General features: G+C 41.5%; 1 protein-coding gene across 3 annotated transcripts; it reads right to left on the bottom strand.

The window, feature by feature from the left end:
* Window positions 1-4,636: 4,636 nt before the first annotated feature.
* LOC106573871 (N-acetyllactosaminide beta-1,3-N-acetylglucosaminyltransferase 3) lies at window positions 4,637-14,887 on the bottom strand. Of its 3 annotated transcripts, XM_045697270.1 has the most exons (3): window positions 14,717-14,887; window positions 6,355-6,505; window positions 4,637-6,107 (listed from the first exon to the last, which is right to left on the bottom strand). In XM_045697270.1, exons 2-3 carry the CDS (start codon window positions 6,444-6,446, stop codon window positions 4,937-4,939), a joined length of 1,263 nt encoding a protein of 420 aa, XP_045553226.1. In that variant the 5' UTR covers window positions 6,447-6,505; window positions 14,717-14,887; the 3' UTR covers window positions 4,637-4,936. The 3 variants fall into 3 exon arrangements, with proteins under 3 accessions (XP_045553226.1, XP_045553227.1, XP_014004762.2); XM_045697271.1 differs by lacking the exon at window positions 6,355-6,505 and having other exon boundaries at window positions 14,717-14,850; XM_014149287.2 differs by lacking the exon at window positions 14,717-14,887 and having other exon boundaries at window positions 6,355-7,013.
* Between the last annotated feature and the right edge of the window lie 7,395 nt (window positions 14,888-22,282).

Consider the following 22,282-nt stretch of genomic DNA (forward strand, 5'->3'; position numbering starts at 1 on the left):
AAATTAAATAATTAAAATTAGAAAACATTGGTAAAATATTATATTGTCATTTAAAGAATTATAGATTTACATCTCTTGAACGCAATCAACTTGCCAGATTTAAAAATAACCTTACTGGGAAATCACACTTTGCAATAATCTGAGCACTGCGCCCAGAAAAATACGCGTTGCGATACAGACTAGCCGTCATGTTGGGGAGATCTAAAATCGAAAATACTATGTAAATAATCCATTACCTTTGATTCTCTTCATCAGATGTCACTTCCAGGTATCACAGGTCCATAACGAATGTAGTTTTGTTCAAAAAAGCTATCATTTATGTCCAAAAATCTCCGTCTTGTTAGCACATGATCTAAGCCAGCCGGACTTCTCGTCATGAACGAGGGGAAAAAATATATTTACGTTCGTTCAAACACGTCAAACGTTGTATAGCATAAATCATTAGGGCCTTTTTTAACCAGAACATGAATAATATTCAAGGTGGACGAATGCATTCTCTTTTATAACGTATTGGAACGAGGGTACCCAACATGAACTCGCGCGCCAGGTGTCTAATGGGCCATCATCGTTCCATGGCTCTTGTTCGGTCAGATCTCCCTCCAGAAGACTCAAAACACTTTGTAAAGGCTGGTGACATCTAGTGGAAGCAATAGGAAGTGCCAAAATATTCCTCAGCCCCTGTGTTTTTCAATGGCATAGGTTTAAAGGTAATACAACACATCAGGTATCCACTTCCTGTCAGAAAATGTCTCAGGGTTTTGCCTGCCAAATGAGTTCTGTTATACTCACAGACACCATTCAAACAGTTTTAGAAACTTTAGAGTGTTTTCTATCCATATATAATAAGTATATGCATATTCTAGTTACTGGGTAGGATTAGTAACCAGATTAAATCGGGTACATTTTTTTATCCAGCCGTGCAAATACTGCCCCCTAGCCCTAACAGGATAGGACCTTCAATTAGAGGCAACGAGGAACAGCTGCCTCTAATTGAAGGTCAACCCAATAAACTAAACGTAGAAATAGAAGAACTAGAACAAACATAGAAATATATTAACATAGAACATAACCCACAAAACCCCGAAACACACAAAACAAACACACCCCTGCCACGTCCTGACCAACTACAATAACAAAATGACCCCTTTACTGGTCAGGACGTGACAACGGGGCTGTAGTGAAGCAGGTCGAGAGCTTCAATTTCCTTGGTGTCCACATCCCCAATAATCTATCATGGTCCAAACACACCAAGACAGCCGTGAAGAGGGCACGCCAAACCCTTTTCCCCCTCAGGAGACTGAAAAGATTTGGCATGGGTCCCCAGATCCTCAAAAAGTTCTACAGCTGCACAATCGAGAGCATCCTGACCAGTTGCATCACCACCTGGTATGGCAACTGCTCGGCATCTGACCTGTAAGGCGCAACAGAGGTTAGTGCATACGGCCCAGTACATCACTCGGTCCAAGCTTCCTGCAATCCATAACCTATATAATAGGCCGTGTCAGAGGAAAGCCCATAAAATTGTCAGAGACTCCAGTCACCCAAGTCATAGACAGTTTTCTCTGCTACCGCACGGCAAGCGGTACCGGAGCGCCAAGTCTAGGACCAAAAAGCTCCTCAACAGCTTCTACCCCCAAGCCATAAGACTCCTGAACAATTAATCAAATGGCCACCGGACTATGACATTGACCCCCCTCCCCCATTTGTTTTGCAGATAGCTGCTACTCGCTGTTTATTATCTATGCATAGTGACTGTTACATTCCCCAGTTTCTGTGTTGTGGTTTGTATATTTTCATGTAGGTATTTCAGGAAATGGCTTCCTGAAATTCTCCAAGCAGCTGATTGGTCGGCCCCATTGCTGATTGGAGAGCTGACCCTGCCCCCTCGTCAGGACGCAGCTGTCTCCCATTAATTAACAACTCCTTCTGAAGCTTTATAAGCCAGTGTTCTGTTCCTCAGACAAAGAGAGATGATTGCTGAGAGTGAAGGCTATTGGCTGAGGGTTGTAGCATGGTGGTTGTGACTAAGAGATTTGGTTTGTACTCTGTTTGTTGTTGCAGAGGTAGCTGATTGGCTAAGTCTGTGTGTCAATAGGACACAGTGTTGAATTATTGGAATTGTTACTAACATTTGTGTTTCTGTTTCATTTGTTCCCAGGGGGGGAAGGGGACGGCACCTAGGGAGTGCTTAGGCAAGAGGCCTGCGGTCATACATAACCCATAGTAGTTTACTGGCTATGCACACTAGGAAAGACCTGGGCGGACCATCCCCTGTATTTTGGTTAGTGCACCAGGTGGTGCTAGTTGGGTGGGTAGGCAGATAAGGTAGGAGAGGGGGCTTTGATATTTACTTTCTTTGCTTTGGTTCCGTCCAGCCCCTTTTCCCCAAACTTACCGTGCGACGGAATAAATTCCCTGCAAATGGTATTCTCTGCCTTTTGTCATCCTTACTCACACCTACAGTCCCATACCTCTTTCACACCACGGAGAGTTGAGTTGTAGCAGGGTGTTGCGTTCCTCTTCCAAGAGGCGTATGTAACAGTGACTTCATGTACAAATGACCTCTAAGCTGTACCCCCGCACACTGACTCGGTACCGGTACCCCCTGTATATAGCCTCGTTATTGTGTTACTTTTTATATTTTTTTACTTTAGTTTATTTGGTAAATATTTTTCTTAACTCTTCTTGAACTGCACTGTTGGTTAAGGGCTTGTAAGTAAGCATTTCACAGTAAGGTCTATACTTGTATTCGGCGCATGTGACAAATAAAGTTTGATTTGACAAAGAATTTCATGTCTAACGTTTTTATTTTGAAGTCGACCACAAACATTTCCTGCCGGCTCGTCACACAGCTAGCAATGAGGAATCGGCCCAGAAGCGGCCCTCTTCCGGGGGGCCGGAACTGATTGAATCAGCCTGGAATCAAAATGAATGACTGCCCAGAATTGGCCCAAGTACTTTGGGCCGTTTCCTTCTACTGGAATTCAGCCGACTTTGCCGGCATCTTAGCAGAATCCCCCCAGAAGTGGCCCGATGCAAATTTAAATGAATGTATTAAAAATTACCCGATTTGGTAATTATAAATATTACTACTATTACACATTTTATACATACAAATTTTACCGATCCACAAAAAAACATTTTGTCAGAGGAAACACCATACACTTGATGGGACAAGGACATCCCAGCCGGCCAAACCCTCCCCTAACTCAGATGACGCTGGGCCAGTTGTGCGTCATCTCATGCGTCTACTGGTCACAACCGGCATGGGTCTCAAACCAGCATCTGTCGCAACGCAGTTTGCACTGCGATGCAGTGTCTTAAACCACTCCGCTACTCAGGAGGCTCCATCCACAAAGTTTTTAATGTTTATCAATTGCCTTGCACAAAGTATCAAAATACTACACAGGACTCTTAAAGAATTTCATTTAAATGTTAATTGTAGTTTTCATCACAAACAATGAGAAAATATGGAAAAATAAATAATGAAATGTTAATTATATAAAGCAGCCCATGTAATCATCTGCCAGAAAGTAGCCCCAATCGGACCCAGTCCCAAGTAATACATTTCGCCAGATAACTCGCACTGGAATCGGCCCAAGCTCAATCTCCGCATCCTAGCCATAAGTAATACTGCCGAAGGCGACCCAGACTCCGAGTCTGACTCTCAGCCAAGTGCCCCGACTCTCAGCCGGAATCGGCCGAGATCCACTGTGCTGGTTGGGTAGGCTTGTTCTGAGCTTAGTGGGTGGTGGGGGATTTCTGAGGCATTGTAGTTACACAAGTGAAAAATGTTAAGAAAATGATTAATCAAGAATGTGTTGTGAATCGTTTACTTTAATAATGCCAGCTGTCAAAATTCACAGTAAACTGGCATATGTCAATAGATCCATCATTGTCCAAACATCCACAGAAATACAAAACTTGTGTCTGTTGAAAAGATACCGCCTACTGTTCGTCTGTTCTCTTTCTACACTTATTCTACACTTAGAATGTTTGTATGCTTCTAAAAGTTATTTATTTAACTAGGCAAGTCAGTTAAGAACAGATTCTTATTTACAATGACGGCATAACCGGGGAACAGTGGGTTAACTGCCTTGTTCAGAATAACAGATTCTTACCTTGTCAGCTCAGGGATTCAATCCAGCAACCTTTCGTTTACTTGCCCAATGCTCTAACCACTAGGTTACCTGCCGCCCCCTGTCTCTACTTGGTTTATGTAATAATAGTATTACTTTCGTACTATAAATGTTAAAATGTGTGGCTATAGCTGAAGTACGGAAGAGAAAAGGATGACAGATTCTGAGTAGGCTCCCGAGTGGCGCAGCGGTATCACATCCAGCCTTGATTGGGAGTCCCATAGGGCAGCGCATAATTTGCCCAGCACCATCCGGGATTGGCTGGGGTAGGCTGTCATTGTAAATAAGAATTTGTTCTTAACTGACTTGTCTGGTTACATAAAATATGAATTCATGAAATCCATTGTTTATGGTGATCTGCAGTGGAAATGATTGTGAAATGTGGGTTTATGAACAATAAAAACATATACTTTATAAACATATACTCAATAATATTTATCTCATCAATTACTTAACAATCGCCAGAATGAGCTAAAGCAATACACATGGCAAAAATCAAAGATGCATTTTATTTTATTAGCGTTTGATATAGAATCAATATCATATTTTCTTTTTAATATGCATGTTTTCATTTATTAAATAGAAAGAAGTGATACTGACTTAAAACAATACATTATATAAACTTTGACCATTTCTATGTACATACACAGAAGAAGCAATCAATCCCATAACTTACATCTTAAAATTAGTCTGTATTTACAACAACAACAAAAACAACTTTCAGACATCACACATTTGGAAAAAAAAGACTAGAAAAACAAACCTCAGCAGGCAACTGATTTCAACAGGACAGATGACTAAAGAGAACCTTGCGAATTACTACATTTCAAGTTAGGTTCATGTATTCCGTGCCACATAATATATATCTGATGTGGCAGAAATCTGTGTACTAAAATGATTTCCCTGTAATAACAAGGATCGTAAGTGTCCACGTTTTGGGAGGGGACATTAAGTCCAGCAGTCCTGACTCCGAAATGGGACTCTGGCCCAAGACCAGCCTTCTCCAGACACATTCCCATGTAGACATCATCAATTGGCAAAATGGGAATGGTATGGGTCATTTTGTAAATGACCATAGCTGTGTTTCCAGAGAGCAGGAAGCCCCCTCCCCCACAGTAAGGGGGATATGAGTCTGACTCTTGAACCTGGACTGGGACATAGTATTTGCTCCCTGACTCTCTAATGGGTCCTACATAGCGGATTAGATGACCTGCAAAAAGGTGCTTGTCACCATCATTGTCTTTTAGACTCTGAAGGTAGTCCACCATGTTATCTGTGTTGGCGAAGATATCATCGTCACCGTTGAGGAGAAATCGGGCCTGGCGGCAGTTCTTGTCCATCCATTCTAAGAACAAAATCTGCTTCAGGGTGAGGTTGAAGAAGGAGTCGATGAAGTCCCACTGCAAGATGTCATTATGCTCACGGTTCTCCAGTTGTAGAAGCTTGTTTAGCTTGCGCTTCTCAAAGCCTGTGCCTGTTGTTCCCGAGAGAAAAATCCTCTGGATCCAGACTCCATTCTGCAGTCTCTCCTTGGCCCATGTTTTCCGTAGTACCTCACGGCGGTCATAATTCGCAGGTGAGCTTTTTATGACCAGCAGAAGGAAGACGTCAGCAGACTTGTGAGGGCCTCTACATTTATCAGGTACATCCAGCAGCATTGGGAAGTGGCGGCAGTGACGATAGAAGAGGAAGTCTTGGATGTGAACTGGCAGAGAGGAAAACCCTGACACATTGGCTGCAGACTCATTCCGTTCACAATGAACCCAGGTAGAAACACCTGCGCTCTCACTGGTTGGTTTCTGAGGTCTGTTTTGATAGGTTGATTCCCTCCTGTTTATCTGGAAATGGTTTGAGGGTTTTTTAGGACGAATGTCCTCTTTAATAAAAATGATGACCAAGCACAGAATGCTGATCACAAGTAAAGCTGTAAATTCAAGCAAACGAGACAACCTTCTCATTTTTGTTGCTCTGTAATGAGAAGAAACAAGGCATTAAAGGTACAAAAAAACAAGGCATGAAAGGTACAAAATGGGCCAGAGATTAAGTGCCCTCTGTAATTACTGGGACAGTAACACATTTTGTTGCTGTTTTGGCTCAGTACTCCAGCACTCTGACTATGAGGTGTCCTGACGTTGCCCTCTTTGGGTACAGCGAGCACAGTTAAACCCCCCTCCCTCTGCACCAGGCCTTTTCTATGCACCATCCCCCTACCTACCTCCCCAGGCTGCTTAGGTCAGAAGGCGGTCGTAAATTCCAAAGGGAATGTTCTGCCTCACAGGCCACAGTTTTGAGACAGAATGGTTTCATAGAGAGACAAAGGAATTCTTCCACCTCACCGGACGGGGGAACCAAACGACATTTATGTTCTGGAGAAGGTATAAAAGATTGGTGAAGAATCCAGCTACGAACTGGTCCGCTTGGTACAATTTTATGACACCCACGAGAGACAATATTGCCATATTACCATAATAATGTTTATATAATAGCCTCAGCTATGGGACTTACATCTAAATGGTTGTATAAAATGTATTAATAAGGATAAAGCTATTTGGAATATGTTGAGATGCTATGTACTGATGTTAATGTGAGAGAATTGTATTTCTGTTCAAAGCTTAACTATTTCATCGGGACGCCCCCAGGGACACAGACAGGACAAGGTGTCATGTGACAGCCTTTTCTACGTTCAGTATATAAACCCCCACCCAGAATTTCTGTCTTAGACCAGGCCTCCACTCCATTACGAGTTGGCCAATAGGTTTGACCCTGCATCCCTCTACTGAACTTTAACCCCTGTGCGGCCTCCGTCCGACATCCAGCGAAAAATCATATCGCCATTAGCATAACAAAATTTTATTAAAAAAATTTACAATTTTTTTTCAAATTATATCGTTTTATAGATACACCTCTCCTGAATCGAACCACGTTGTCAGATTTCAAAAAGGCTTTACAGCAAAAGCAAAACATTAGATTATGTTAGAGGAGTATATCGTAAAAGTAGCCACATAGCCATTTTCCGACCAACCACATGCATCACAAATAACCAAAAAACAGCTAAATGCAGCACTAACCTTTGACAATCTTCATCAGATGACACACCTAGGACATCATGTTACACAATACATGCATTCTTTTGTTTGATAAAGTTCATATTTATATATAAAAACAGCATTTTACATCGGTGCGTAACGTTGACTAACTATTTTCCCTCAAAAGCTACAATTTACTAAATTACTTTTCGAAAACATTTTTAAAATGTAATATTGTCATTCTAAGATTTATATATGAATATCTCTTGAAAGCACCTGTAATGCCAGATTTAAAATTAACTTTACTGGGTAATCATACTTTGCGATGAAAGGGGATGCGATACTGTGAAAAATAGGCTAACGTTACAGGTCAGCGACATCTTGGAACAATCGCATATCACATCTATTCTTGTATACTATTGTCAATAATCCCTTACCTTTGGTTGTCTTCATCAGAAAGCACTTCCAGGAATCCCAGGTCCACAACAAATGTATTTTCGTTCGAAAAAATTACTTCTTTATGTTCCAAGAGCTTGTTCTTGTTAGCGCGTCTGAAGGCTGATCCAAATGCTTCGTCGGCCACGGGACAGCCATTTCGAGAAAATGCATTTTTTTCCCATTTAGGTTTGTTCAAACATGTCAAACGTTGTATAACATAAATCTTCAGGGCGTTTTTCAACAAGAGAGCCAATAAGATTCGAGGGGGATGATTGCATTGTGTTTCAAAACGTTTCGAAAGGGGAGGGTAACCAGGGGCGCCGGCGTCATAATGGTGATGGCCCTCTCCGTGTGATCACTTTCCACAGCGTGTCATTCTGTCAGTTTTGACAGTAGGAGACTCAAATCACTTTGTAAAGACTGGGGACATCTAGTGGAAGCAATAGGAAGTGCTCAATGAACCATAGCTCACGGTGTGATTAATAGGCAACGTGATGAAGTTGAGTTCGCAATTCAGAATTCCACTTCCTGTTTCCATCTGTCTCGGGGTTTTGACTGCCATATGAGTTCTGTTATACTCACAGACACCATTCAAACAGTTTTAGAAACTTTAGGGTGTTTTCTATCCACAGGTATTAATTATATGCATATCCTAGCTTCTGAGTTTGAGTAGGAGGCCGTTTAAAATGGGCACGAATTTTTAAAAAAAAATCACTTTAGCACCCCCTATCCTAGGGGAACGCCAAGAGGTTAACCATACCACGTGATTAAACTTTTAGACTATCAATACCGACAGAATAATAACAAGTCTTTGATATTAATTACTAGTCTGCAGCTAGAAATTCGGTGTCATTGAACGCGAAGATAAATAAAAAATAAAATAAAAAATAAAAATTACAGTTTTATATCTTTATGTTTGAAGCCTGAAATGTGGCAAAAGGTCGAAAAGTTCAAGGGGGCCGAATACTTTCGCAAGGCACTGTATATATATTGATTGCAATTGTTTCCGAATGAGTGAGCGTTCATGTGCAAAGGATTAGCATATCAATTGTTAATATTTACCAACTCTGTTGTGCCTCCTCAGCTGCCCTTTATCACCCTTTGTTTAACAAGCCGCCTTGCCGGTTTAGCCTAGAAGGGCACATTCCTCTACCATTGCTTTGTAACGATACCTACTGTTTTGTATGCTTTCTGTGAATTACTTAGTTTAATAAATAAATTATTTTAAGACAATTGATGTATGGATGACTTAGTGAAGACTGGGTTCGTGCAGATAACCTGTTAGGGATAGGGGGCAGTATTTTCAGTATTTTCAAGGCCGGATAAAAAACGTACCCGTTTTAATCTGGTTATTACTCCTGCCCAGAAACTAGAATATGCATATAATTAGTAGATTTGGATAGAAAACACTCTAAAGTTTCTAAAACTGTTTGAATGGTGTCTGTGAGTATAACAGAACTCATATGGCAGGCCAAAACCTGAGAAGATTACATACAGGAAGTGCCCTGTCTGACAATTTGTTGTCCTTCTGTTGCATCTCTATCGAAAATACAGCATCTGTGCTGTAACGTGACACTTTCTAAGGCTTCCATTGGCTCTCTAAAGCCGCCAGAAAGTGGAATGGGGTGTCTGCTGTCTCTGGGCAAATTACAGCAGCTCTGTTTGTAAGTGGTCAGCCTGGGGACAGTGAGACTGGAGATGCGCGTTCACGAGACTTCACAATTTGTTTTCTTTCAGCCTTTGAATGAATACAACGTTGCCCGGTTGGAATATTATCACTATTTTACGAGAAAAATAGCATAAAAATTGATTTTAAACAGCGTTTGACATGCTTCTAAGTACAGTAATGGAATATTTGAATTTTTTTGTCACGAAATGCGCTCGTGCGTTACCCTTCGGATAGTGACCTGAACGCACGATCAAAACGGAGGTATTTGGATATAACTATGGATTATTTGGAACCAAAACAACATTTGTTGTTGAAGTAGAAGTCCTGGGAGTGCATTCTGACGAAGAACAGCAAAGGTAATCCAATTTGTCTAATAGTAATTCTGAGTTTAGTGAGCCCCAAACTTGGTGGGTGTCAAATTAGCTAGCCTGTGATGTCCGAGCTATGTACTCAGAATATTGCAAAATGTGCTTTCGCCGAAAAGCTATTTTAAAATCTGACATAGCGTTTGCATAAAGGAGTTCTGTATCTATAATTCTTAAAATAATTGTTATGTATTTTGTCAACGTTTATCATGAGTAATTTAGTAAATTCACCGGAAGTTTTCGGTGGGTATGCTAGTTCTGAACATCACATGCTAATGTAAAAAGCAGTTTTTTGATATAAATATGAACTTGATTGAACAAAACATGCATGTATTGTATAACATAATGTCCTAGGAGTGTCATCTGATGAAGATCATCAAAAGGTTAGTGCTGCATTTAGCTGTGGTTTTGGTTTTTGTGACAGATATGCTTGCTTTGAAAATGGCTGTGTGATTATTTTTGGCAGGGTACTCTCCTGACATAATCTAATGTTTTGCTTTCGCTGTAAAGCCTTTTTGAAATCGGACAACGTGGTTAGATTAACGAGAGTCTTGTCTTTAAAATGGTGTAAAATAGTCATGTTTGAGAAATTGAAGTTATAGCATTTTTGAGGTATTTGTATTTCGCGCCACGCGATTCCACTGGCTGTTGACTAGGGTGGGACGCAAACGTCCCACCTAGCCCATAGAAGTTAAATAAAATAAAAATTTGGTGAACTGTTTAGAAATTACAGCAATTTTTGTACATATTCCCCCCCATTTTAGGGGGACCAAAAGTATTGAGACAAGGTCACTTATGTGTGTTAAAGTAGTCAAAAGTTTAGTATTTGGTCCCATATTCCTAGCACGCAACGATTACATCAAGCTTGTGATTCCACAAACTTGTTGGATGCATTTTCTTTTTGTTTTGGTTGTGTTTCAGATTATTTTGTGCCAAAAATATATTAATGGTAAATAATGTATTGTGTAATTTGAGTCACTTTTATTGTAAATAAGTTTTACAGGATTTGTTTTTTCTATATATGTTTTGAGGTTGGACTTTAGCACATAGCGCGTGAGAAGTAGGGGGCACCGACTGGTGTTACCTCGTTAGTCAGTATGTATTTCACCTGTGCTGGGTAGTCCATCTCGTTAGTCGGAAGGAGGTTTCACCTGTGTTGGCACAGGTGACATTTAACCTGTCTTGGGTAGGGGGCAGTATTTTGACGTCTGGATGAAAAGTGTGCCCAAAGTAAACTGCCTGTTACTCAGGCCCAGAAGCTAGGATATGCATATAATTGTTAGATTTGGATAGAAAACACTCTAAAGTTTCTAAAACTGTTAAAATAATGTATATGAGTAAAACAGAACTGATATGGCAGGCGAAACCCCGAGGACAAATCATTTAAAAAAAAGAAAGTTTCAGGCTTGTTTTTGGAAAAGAGCTAGAATTTGTAGTTTTTCTAAATGACTTCCATTTTAGCTGTAGTGTTTTCATGCGCATGGATGAGAGTGCGTTCTTTGTTGTTTATCTCCGGTAAAGACAATAACGATTCTCCGTATTAAATTTGATCATTTATTTACATATTAGGGTACCTGAGGTTTGATTACAAACATTGTTTGACTTGTTTGGATTAGTTTATTGGTAACGTTTGGGATTCATTTTGTATGCATTTTGAAGGAGGGAAACCGGTGGATTATTGACTGAAGCGCGCCAGCTAAACTGACAGCTAAACTAGACATTGTTAATGTTGTAAATGACTATTGTAGCTGGAAACAGCTGATTTTTAATGCAATATCTACATAGGCGTACAGAGGCCCATTATCAGCAACCATCACTCCTGTGTTCCAATGGCACGTTGTGTTGGAACGTGGAAATTGTGCCATCTGGTTTGCTTAATATAATGAATTTGATGTATAGCATTTACTTTGCTCAAGTATGACAATTGAGTACTTTTTCCACCACTGCAGACAGGTTGCCTCTCGCATTAATAACCCAAAGACAAATTATTTGAACCAATCATAGCCGTTCTGAGACATCCGGTCCGGCATACATTTGGGTTCTATGGACAATTCCTTCAACCTCATGGCTTGGTTTTTGCTCTGACATGCACTGTTCACCATGGGACCTTATATAGACAGGTGTGTGCCTTTCCAAATCATGTCCAATCAATTGAATTTACCACAGGTGGAATCCAAGTTGTAGAAACAGCTCAAGGATGATCAATGGAAACAGGATGCACCGGAGCTCAATTTCGAGTCTCATAGCAAAGGGTCTGAATACTTATGTAAATAAGGTATTTAAATGTTTTATTTTATTTTTATAAATGAACAAAACATTTCTAAAAAACAGTTTTTGCTTTGTCATTATGGGGAATTGTTTGTAGATTGATGAGGGAAAAAAATAATTTGATCCATTTTAGAATAAGGCTGTAATGTAACAAAATGTGGAAAAAGGGAAGGGGTCTGAATACTTTCCGAATGCACTGTATGGATCTGTGCCATTCACTTTGAACTGGACTGTTTTTACAGTATGAGTGGTTGCGAGTAGATGCGCTTGTTTTGAGATCAAAGTGAGAGCTACATGTAGCGACGTGTGCACATTTGTACGTTTTCTCATAACCTTTGCTAGTTAGTGAGTTATTAGCCCAGTTATAGATCATTTGTAGTCAGCAATGGGGGAGTGATTGCTTCTTACAAGAGCACAAAACGTGTCATTTCTAGACATCTTTTTTAAAGAGATTTTTTTTTCTTAAAGAGGAAGTGTTGTATATTGAGACAGGAGTGAATAAGTTAAGTAGCCAATGGGCAGAGGGTAGCATACTTTTTCTGATTCTCTGTGATAATGGTATGGAAATAATAAGGCATTTTATTTTGTAAAGTGGTTTCTTGCATCAAACAAAACAATATTTTCAGTCAACATTTTCAGTCATGTCCTTGTCTGAAGGACAAGTGGATAAACAGGTTAATGTCAAGCCCTGCATGTTTTTCTTCAGAAGTCTTATGGAATGTAGGCCTACATTGAACACCACACATTGGCTGCTAATGTAGGCTGAACAATAGAACAGCTATTTCAATGTTAAAATGTTATGGGATGCATTTTCTCCATTGCTTTTGTTGGTAGGCCACTCTGGTAGGCCTACATTATGATCAAATAGCCACAGTAGCCTACTTGACCACTGTTAAAACTAACTTAAAGTGGGTAAATCCTCAGTGTTCACAGTAAACGCATGCCAGAAGTTGCATTGAATTTTCACAACTTTCAAGTTTGCACTCCTCCGACCTGAAATTTGCTCAGTGATAAACAAATGTTGACCGAACATTGGTCTGGACCGGACCAAATCTGAACCAATCATTGACATCTAGGTTTTGCAAGTTTGGACAGCACAGTACAGCAAAGTACAGTACAGTACAGCACATCAGAGTACATTACAGTACACATTACAGTAAAGAAAAGTACAATACAATACAGTAGCGCACACTAGAGTACAGTAAAGTATAGTGTACTGTATTGTACCCTACTTAATCTAATGTACTCTACTTTACTGAATTAAACTATACTCCTGTACTGTATTCTACTCTACTGAATTAAACTCTACTGTACAGTACAGTACTGCACTATACTCTACTAAATTAAACTATTCTGTACTCTACTGTACTGTACTTTACTGTACTCTAATGAATTAAACTGTACTGTACCATACTGTACTGTACTCTTGTGTTATACTGTGCTCTACTGTACTAAACTGTGACGTGATGTTCAAACTTGTGAAACATAGCCTAGACTTCTATGATTCGTACAGATTTGGATATGGTCTGCGCCGACCAAATTTGTACTTGTTTTGGGGCCGAGCTCATTAGAATAATATTGCATGCTTTGCGAGTGTTTGTTTTTACATTTACATCAGCAGACGCTTTTATCCAGCGTGACTTAAAGTCAACGCATTCAACTTAGGTAGATAAACCACAACATATCGCAGTCATAGCAATACAAAAAATATTATCTGTGACAGTTATTGTAGTTGAAGTAGTCTGTTGGTTTATTCTGTACGTTAAAGTATTTGGAACATCGTTGCTGCTAGTTTCAAAGCTTTAGAAAAATCTAGCATAAGTGAACGTGATAGACAGGAGAAATAACAAATATGTTGTTGCAATCTTCAGTTGGCTATTCTTTCCTATTAAGAGGCGTGAAAAAGTATTATTGTGATATAATGCTTACTTCATTGAGAATGTATACCAGTTGAAATTTGGCCATACAATCAATGGCTGAAAAATACGTATTTTCAACGTCCGGAAAATAAATAATTTCAATATACGGATAATACGTCATTTTTATGTCCATATAAGTCATATATACGACTTCCAGAAAATATGTCTTCTAATCGTTCATTCAGCACCTGAGATACACTTGATGTCAACGTCTGGATAATACGTATAAAAGTATTTTTGCTTAATGGTAATGTTCCGACATACACAGTGCTACATAAATGCTTACTTAGTGCTGTTGCCAAAGGTCTGGAATTCCAGAGTCTAGATGTTGACAGACAAAATAGGTCCTCACACCCACTGTTCAAATACTTGTAGAACTACAGTTATTAAAAATACATAATAAGCTACTGACCAATTTGAGTGGGTCAGAGTTCCTGTGCTGGTGAATGCATTTCCTTCATTGTCAATAACAGTATAGGAATCAGTCGAATCATGCACAATCTGATAATACGCCCGTTTTAAGACCACAAGAGACTGTGGTAATTCGCTATTATAATACATTTTTGCAGACAGTGAAATTCTAGGTTAAGACTTTCTTATAACAACCACAACTTTTCTCTGGGTAGCCTACGCATCTGCACGACTTTATTCTAATTGCATTGGACCGTCCAAAAGCAGTTTATTTGTTTGTTCGCATGTATAATTTTGAATTGGCACAAATAATGACTTTTTCGAGATTATTAGGCTATTAGATTAATATGAAATATGCCTACAAACTAACAAATGTGGAATCTGTATTTGTAGTATGATAAACGTACAGTATAAAACCAATTCATAGTCATAGAAAACCATATCTCCATATTTCCAGTGAACATTAGTCGTTGTCTATTACCTTTTCTGCCTGCGTCCTATTGACAGAACGGCTGGAACATGTGTTGCCTTGGCTCAGGAAATCAGTTTAAAAATACACTTGCTCGTGAGCGCTAGGTGTTATAAGTGCACTTGCTCCTGAGCATTGGCCTCTATCTGCCAATTAGATTTTATGTTGCTGCGTTGAGCGCCTTCGTCAACCAAAGTCCCAACCCTCGACTATGAGAAATGTCGTGTATTAATTAAAGGTGGCAATCTGCGATTGCTACATCAATTTGTGATAAAATGAATTAATGATATCAATTAATGATATACTGTGTACCCATTATTTTGAATTATATAATTTATAAAATACTCCATGAGCTTAGTTTAACTGTTGTACCCCATCAGAACACAAAATATATGCTTGTTTTACTCCATTGTTTGTTAAACTGTCGATGATTTAGAGTTTATGAGAATGCATATTAATTTATTAAATGTAATACGTGTTTAGCCATGTCCACTAGTCTAGGTGCAAACAAAACAAGGGCCTGTAGGACCTGTCTTGTTGATAGTGTTGTTAAGAAGGCAGAGCAGCGTTTTTTATGGACAGACTTCTCCCCATTTTAGCTAATAGGTAACGTACACATTAATTGTAATCCAAGATGGCGTAGCAGTCAGACGTATTTGTCTTTGTCCTGTCGTGCCCCTTGTATATATCTTTTTACATATTTTTCTTTGCCTATCTTTTAAAAATATTTTCATAAACCTCAACTTCTAAATTCTCTCCTGCAACCCGCCTCACCCAATGTGGCGTGGATCTGTTTTTTTTCTAAAGTATTTCTATTTACCTCGGATCTGGAATCCCTCAACTGAAGCTAGCCAGCTAACTACCTACCAGCTATCAGTCAGCAAACCATTGCTAGCCGTCATCAGCTAACCTTTAGCTCGGAAAGCTCTCGCCAGTTCACAACGTGACTCAAACCAGAGCAAAACGGACCTATTTTTTTACTCTCCCCCATATCCCCGGATTCCTACCTCAAATTCAGAAAATTTTCATCTGGATCTTCGCAACTAGCTAACCGCAATCCCGGGTGACTACTCCTGGCTAGCGTTTCCATCCCGGAGCAAGCACCAATTAGCCTGAAGGTAGCCCGGCCAGGGCTCCTGTGCTACCACCGAAGCCCACTCCTGGGCTACAATATCCGGACGGATGTCTGCTAACCGTGGCCTACTAGCTACCTAGAGCTACTTGGAACCCTACTAATTCCACGACTGGTCTATCGACGTCACCGCACGCGACGTCCCCCAAAGGCTAACTTGCTAGCCCCGGTCTGTTAACTGCTAGCTTGCCTGCCCCGGTCTGCCAACTGCTTGCTTGCTAACCCGGTCTGCTAACTGCTAGCTTGCCAGCCCCGGTCTGCTAACTGTTAGCTTGTTAGCATCGGCCTGCTAACTGTCTGAATCGCCGTGTCCCCAGTCAGCCCATCCACTCACTGGACCCATATGTTAATTTGCCTACGCATGCCTCTCTCTAATATCAATATGCCTCGTCCATTACTGTCCTGGTTAGTGATTACTGTCTTATTTCACTGTAGAGCCTCTAGCCTTGCTCAATATGCCTTAACCAACCATGTTGTTCCACCTCCTACATATGCGATGACATCACCTGGTTTAAACGTCTCTAGAGACTATATCTCTCTCATCATTACTCAATGCATAGGTTTACCTCCAATGTACTCACATCCTACCTTACCTTTGTCTGTACACTATGCCTTGAATCTATGCTATCGTGCCCAGAAACCTGCTCCTTTTACTCTCTGTTCCGAACGTGCTAGATGGCCAGTTCATATAGCCTTTAGCCGTACCCTTATCCTACTTCTCCTCTGTTCCTCTGGTGATGTGGAGGTTAATCCAGGTCCTGCAGTGCCTAGCTTCACTCCCACTCCCCAGGTGCTCTCATTTGTTGAATTCTGTAACTGTAAAAGCCTTGGTTTCATCAAATCAAATCAAATTTATTTATATAGCCCTTCTTACATCAGCTGATATCACAAAGTGCTGTACAGAAACCCAGCCTAAAACCCCAAACAGCAAGCAATGCACGGTGGCTAGGAAAAACTCCCTAGAAAGGCCAAAACCTAGGAAGAAACCTAGAGAGGAACCAAGCTATGAGGGGTGGCCAGTCCTCTTCTGGCTGTGCCGGGTGGAGATTATAACAGCACATGGCCTAGATGTTTAAATGTTCATAAATGACCAGCATTGTCAAATAATAATAATCATAGTAGTTGTCGAGGGTGCAACAAGTCAGTAACACAAGAGTAAGTGTCAGTTGGCTTTTTCATAGCCGATCTTTGAGAGTATCTCTACCGCTCCTGCTGTCTCTAGAGAGTTGAAAACAGCAGGTCTGGGACAGGTAGCACGTCCGGTGAATAGGTCAGGGTTCCAGCAGGTCTGGGACAACAGGTCTGGGACAGGTAGCACGTCCGGTGAACAGGTCAGGGTTCCATAGCTGCAGGTAGAACAGTTGGAACTGGAGCAGCAGCACGGCCAGGTGAACTGGGGACAGCAAGGAGTCATCAAGCCAGGTAGTCCTGAGGCATGGTCCTAGGGCTCAGGTCCTCCGAGAGAGAGAAAGAAAGAAAGAGAAAGAGAATTAGAGAGAGCATATTTAAATTCACACAGGACACCGGAAAAGACAAGAGAAATACTCCAGATGTGACAGACTGACCCTAGCCCCCCGACACATAAACTACTGCAGCATAAATACTGGAGGCTGAGACAGGAGGGGTCAGGAGACACTGTGGCCCCATCCGATGAAACCCCCGGACAGGGCCAAACAGGTAGGATATAACCCCACCCACCTTGCCAAAGCACAGCCTCCACACCACTGGAGGGATATCTCCAACCACCAACATACCATCCCGGGACAAGGCCGAGTATAGCCCACAAAGATCTCTGCCACGGCACAGCCCAAGGGGGGGCGCCAACCTAGACAGGAAGACCACGTCAGTGACTCAACCCACTCAAGTGACGCACCCCTCCCAGGGACGGCATGGAAGAACACCAGTAAGCCAGTGACTCAGCCCCCGTAATAGGGGTAGAGGCAGAGAATCCCAGTGGAAAGAGGGGAAACCGGCCAGGCAGAGACAGCAAGGGTGGGGGGTTTCATGCATGTTAACATTAGAAGCCTACTCCCTAAGTTTGTTTTACTCACTGCTTTAGCACACTCTGGCAACCCGGATGTCTTAGCCGTGTCTGAATCCTGGCTTAGGAAAACCACCAAAAACCCTGAAATCTCCATCGCTAACTATACAATCTTCCGCCAAGATAGAACTGCCAAAGGGGGCAGTGTTGCAATCTACTGCAAAGATAGCCTGCAGAGTTCTGTATTACTATCCAAGTCTGTACCCAAACAATTCGAGCTTCTACTTCTAAAAATTCACCTTTCCAGAAACAAGTCTTTCACTGTTGCCGCTTGCTATAGACCTCCCTCTGCCCCCAGCTGTGCCCTCCATACCATATGTGAATTGATTGCCCATCTAGTACACAGATTCCCCTAAGTTGTCTGGCTTGACAAAGTAACTTCACACCAACTAATCTTCTGAGCTCGTGCTACTAGGTGACCTAAACTGGGACATGCTTAACACCCCGGCCATCCTACAATCTAAGCTTGATGCCCTCAATCTCACACAAATTATCAATGAACCTACCAGGTACAACCCCAAATCCGTAAACACAGGCACCCTCATAGATATCATCCAAACTAACTCGCCCTCCAAACACACCTCTGCTGTTTTCAATCAAGATCTCAGCGATCACTGCCTCATTGCCTGCATCCGTAATGGGTCTGTGACCAAACGACCACCCCTCATCACTGTCAAACGCTCCCTAAAACACTTCTGCGAGCAGGCCTTTCTAATCGACCTGGCCGGGGTATCCTGGAATGACATTGACCTCATCCCGTCAGTAGATGATGCCTGGCTATTCTTTAAAAGTGCCAACCTCACCATCTTAAATAAGCATGCCCACTCAGAAATTGTAGAACTAGGAATAGATATAGTCCTTGGTTCACTCCAGACCTGTCTGCCCTGGACCAGCACAAAAACATCCTGTGGCGTTCTGCATTAGCATCGAATAGCCCCCGTCATATGCAACTTTTCAGGGAAGTTAGGAACAAATATACACAGGCAGTTAGAAAAGATAAGGCTAGCTTTTTCAAACAGAAATGTGCATCCTGTAGTACTAACTCAAAAAAGGTCTGGGACACTAAAGTCCATGGAGAATAAGAGCATTTCCCAGCTGCCCACTGCTCTGAGGCTTGGAAACACTGTTACCACTGATAAATCCACTATAATTGAAAATTTCAATAAGCATTTCTCTACGGCTGGCCATGCTTTCCACCTGGCTACCCCTACCCCGGTCAACTGTCCGGCACCCTCCACAGCAACCTGTCAATGCCCCCACCATTTCTCCTTCCCCCAAATCCAGATAGCTGATTTCTGAAAGAGCTGCAAAATCTGGACCCATACAAATCAGCCGGGCTAGACAATCTGGACCCTCTCTTTCTAAAGTTGTCTGCCGAAATTGTTGCAACCCCTATTACTAGCCTGTTCAACCTCTCTTTCGTATCGTCTGAGATTCCCAAAGATTGGAAAGCTGCCGCGGTCATCCCCCTCTTCAAAAGTGGTGACACTCTAGACCCAAACTGCTACAGACCTATATCTATCCTACCCTGTCTTTCTAAGGTCTTCGAAAGCCAAGTTAACAAACAGATTACCGACCATTTCGAATACCACCGTACCTTCTCCGCTATGCAATCTGGTTTCAGAGCTGGTCATGGGTGCACCTCAGCCACGCTCAAGGTCCTAAACGTCATCAAAACCGCCATCGGTGTGCAGCTATATTCATCGACCTGGCCAAGGCTTTCGACTCTGTCAATCACCACATTCTTATTGGCAGACTCAACAGTTTGTTTCTCAAATGATTGCCTCGCCTGGTTTACCAAATACTTCTCTGATAGAGTTCAGTGTGTCAAATCGGAGGGCCTGTTGTCCGGACCTCTGGCAGTCTCTATGGGTGTGCCACAGGGTTCAATTCTCGGGCCGACTCTTTTCTCTGTATACATCAACGATGTTGCTCTTGCTGCTGGTGATTCCCTGATCCACCTCTACGCAGACGACACCATTCTGTATACTTCTGCCCCTCTTTGGACACTGTGGTAACTAACCTCCAGACAAGCTTCAATGCCATACAACTCTCCTTCCGTGGCCTCCAACAGCTCTTAAACGCAAGTAAAACTAAATGCATGCTATTCAATCGATCACTGCCCGCACCTGCTCGCCCGTCCAGCATCACTACTCTGAACGTCTCTGACTTAGAATACGTGGACAACTACAAATACCTAGGTGTCTGGTTAGACTGTAAACTCTCCTTCCAGACTCACATTAAGCATCTCCAATCCAAAATTAAATCTAGAATCGGCTTCCTATATCGCAACAAAGCATCCTTCACTCATGCTGCCAAACATACCCTCGTAAAACTAACCATCCTACCGATCGTCGACTTCGGTGATGTCATCTATAAAATAGCCTCCAACACTCTATCCGTTTTGTCACCAAAGCCCCATACACTACCCACCATTGTGATCTGTACGCTCTCGTTGGTTGGCCCTCGCTTCATACTCGTCGCCAAACCCACTGGCTACAGGTCATCTACAAGTCTCTGCTAGGTAAAGCCCCGCCTTATCTCAGCTCACTGGTCACCATAGCAGCACCCACTCGTAGCATGCGCTCCAGCAGGTATATCTCACTGGTCACCCCCAAAGCCAATTCCTCCTTTGGTCGTCTTTCCTTCCAGTTCTCTGCTGCCAATGACTGGAACAAACTGCAAAAATCTCTGAAGCTGGAGACTCATATCTCCCTCACTAGCTTTAAGCACCAGCTGTCAGAGCAGCTCACAGATCACTGCACCTGTACATAGCCCATCTGTAAACAGCCCATCTATTTACCTACCTCATCCCCATACTGTATTTATTTATTTATTTATTTATCTTGCTCCTTTGCACCCCAGTATCTCTACTTGCACATTCATCTTCTGCACATCTTCCATTCCAGTGTTTAATTGGTATATTGTAATTACTTCGCCACCATGGCCTATTTATTGCCTTAACTTACCTCATTTGCACTCACTGTATATAGACTTTGTTTTCTTTTGTTCTACGGTATTATTGACTATGTTTTGTTTATTCCATGTGTAATGCTGTGTTGTTGTATGTGTCGAATTGCTATGCTTTATCTTGGCCAGGTCGCAGTTGCAATTGAGTACTTGTTCTCAACTAGCCTACCTGGTTAAATAAAGGTGAAATAAAACATTTAAATAAAATAATAATAATTACAATCTGGGATACCACCAGTAGACCCAAGTCAGTGAGGTTGACCTACTGTGTATCTGTAAACTCAACCAAGTTAACACAGATGGTACACTTTTTGCAAAAACAGTAGGCAGGTTTCCATTGACCCAGGTCTATTGGATTTAAGCAATGTGGCAAAAAAAACATTCCGACGTAATGAAAACGGCAGATGTAAGATACATTTTCTAAAGATCAACTAACATTTTATCCGTTCGACAGGGATGGATTTTCTTTTGTCGAACTTCCTTTATTGTGAAAATTGATGATGCAAACAGTGTTTTTAAAAAAATGTATAATTTAGAAGATGCGGGGCAAGTAATGGCATCACGAAAATGCCTACTGCTTGAAAAATCAATTTATTCAACTATAAAAAAGTATGTTTCTTTGCAGGACAAGGATTGTGTTGACTTTCAAGAATGCCAGCAATTTTAAATGTCACCATCATATTGTTTCAGATTTAGTACGAGTTCAAGTTTCACCATGGCACAGACTCTGGCGATAAGTAGGTCTAGGCACATGAGAATTAGGATTATGACAAATATTGTTCAATTCTTGCATTCTATCCACTGGCTTTTGTGGGCTACCTGAGACATGAAACAGATAGGTGGGCATGGCATACAGGCTGTCGTCAATTTATTAATGCGCAATTTGTGAATACAGATGGCACCGGAGAAGAAGGCTGACGTTTTACGTGTTCCAATCCAATTGTGTTTTTTTCTTTTTTTTTGCGTTGTTTGTAATTAATTTTTTTAATTATTTTGTACATAATGTTGCTGCTACTGTCTCTTATGACCAAAAATAACTTCTGGATATCAGAGCTGCGATTACTCACCATAAAAACTGGCAGAATCCTTTTTTTCCTTTAACTAGTCTGATGAGCCCGACGTGAATGATATACTGCTTTCCCGGGAACAGGCCCAGATCCCCGTCATTTGCGTGAAGAGAAGGCTGAGAAAAAGGGTCCGGAGGGCGGGCTGCCTTCTGAGAATTCGTAGGCAATCGAATAAACCCCCACTGCTTTCCATTCTGCTAGCAAACGTGCAATCTTTGGAAAATAAAATCGATGACCTACGTGGAAGATTAAACTACCAACGGGACATTCAAAACTGTAATATCTTATGCTTCGCGGAGTCGTGGCTGAACGATGACTTTATCAACATAAAGCTGGCTAGTTATACGCTGTATCGGCAGGATAGAACA

This window comes from Salmo salar, chromosome ssa16 (genome assembly GCF_905237065.1).
Source record: "Salmo salar chromosome ssa16, Ssal_v3.1, whole genome shotgun sequence".
Lineage (NCBI taxonomy): Eukaryota > Metazoa > Chordata > Actinopteri > Salmoniformes > Salmonidae > Salmo > Salmo salar.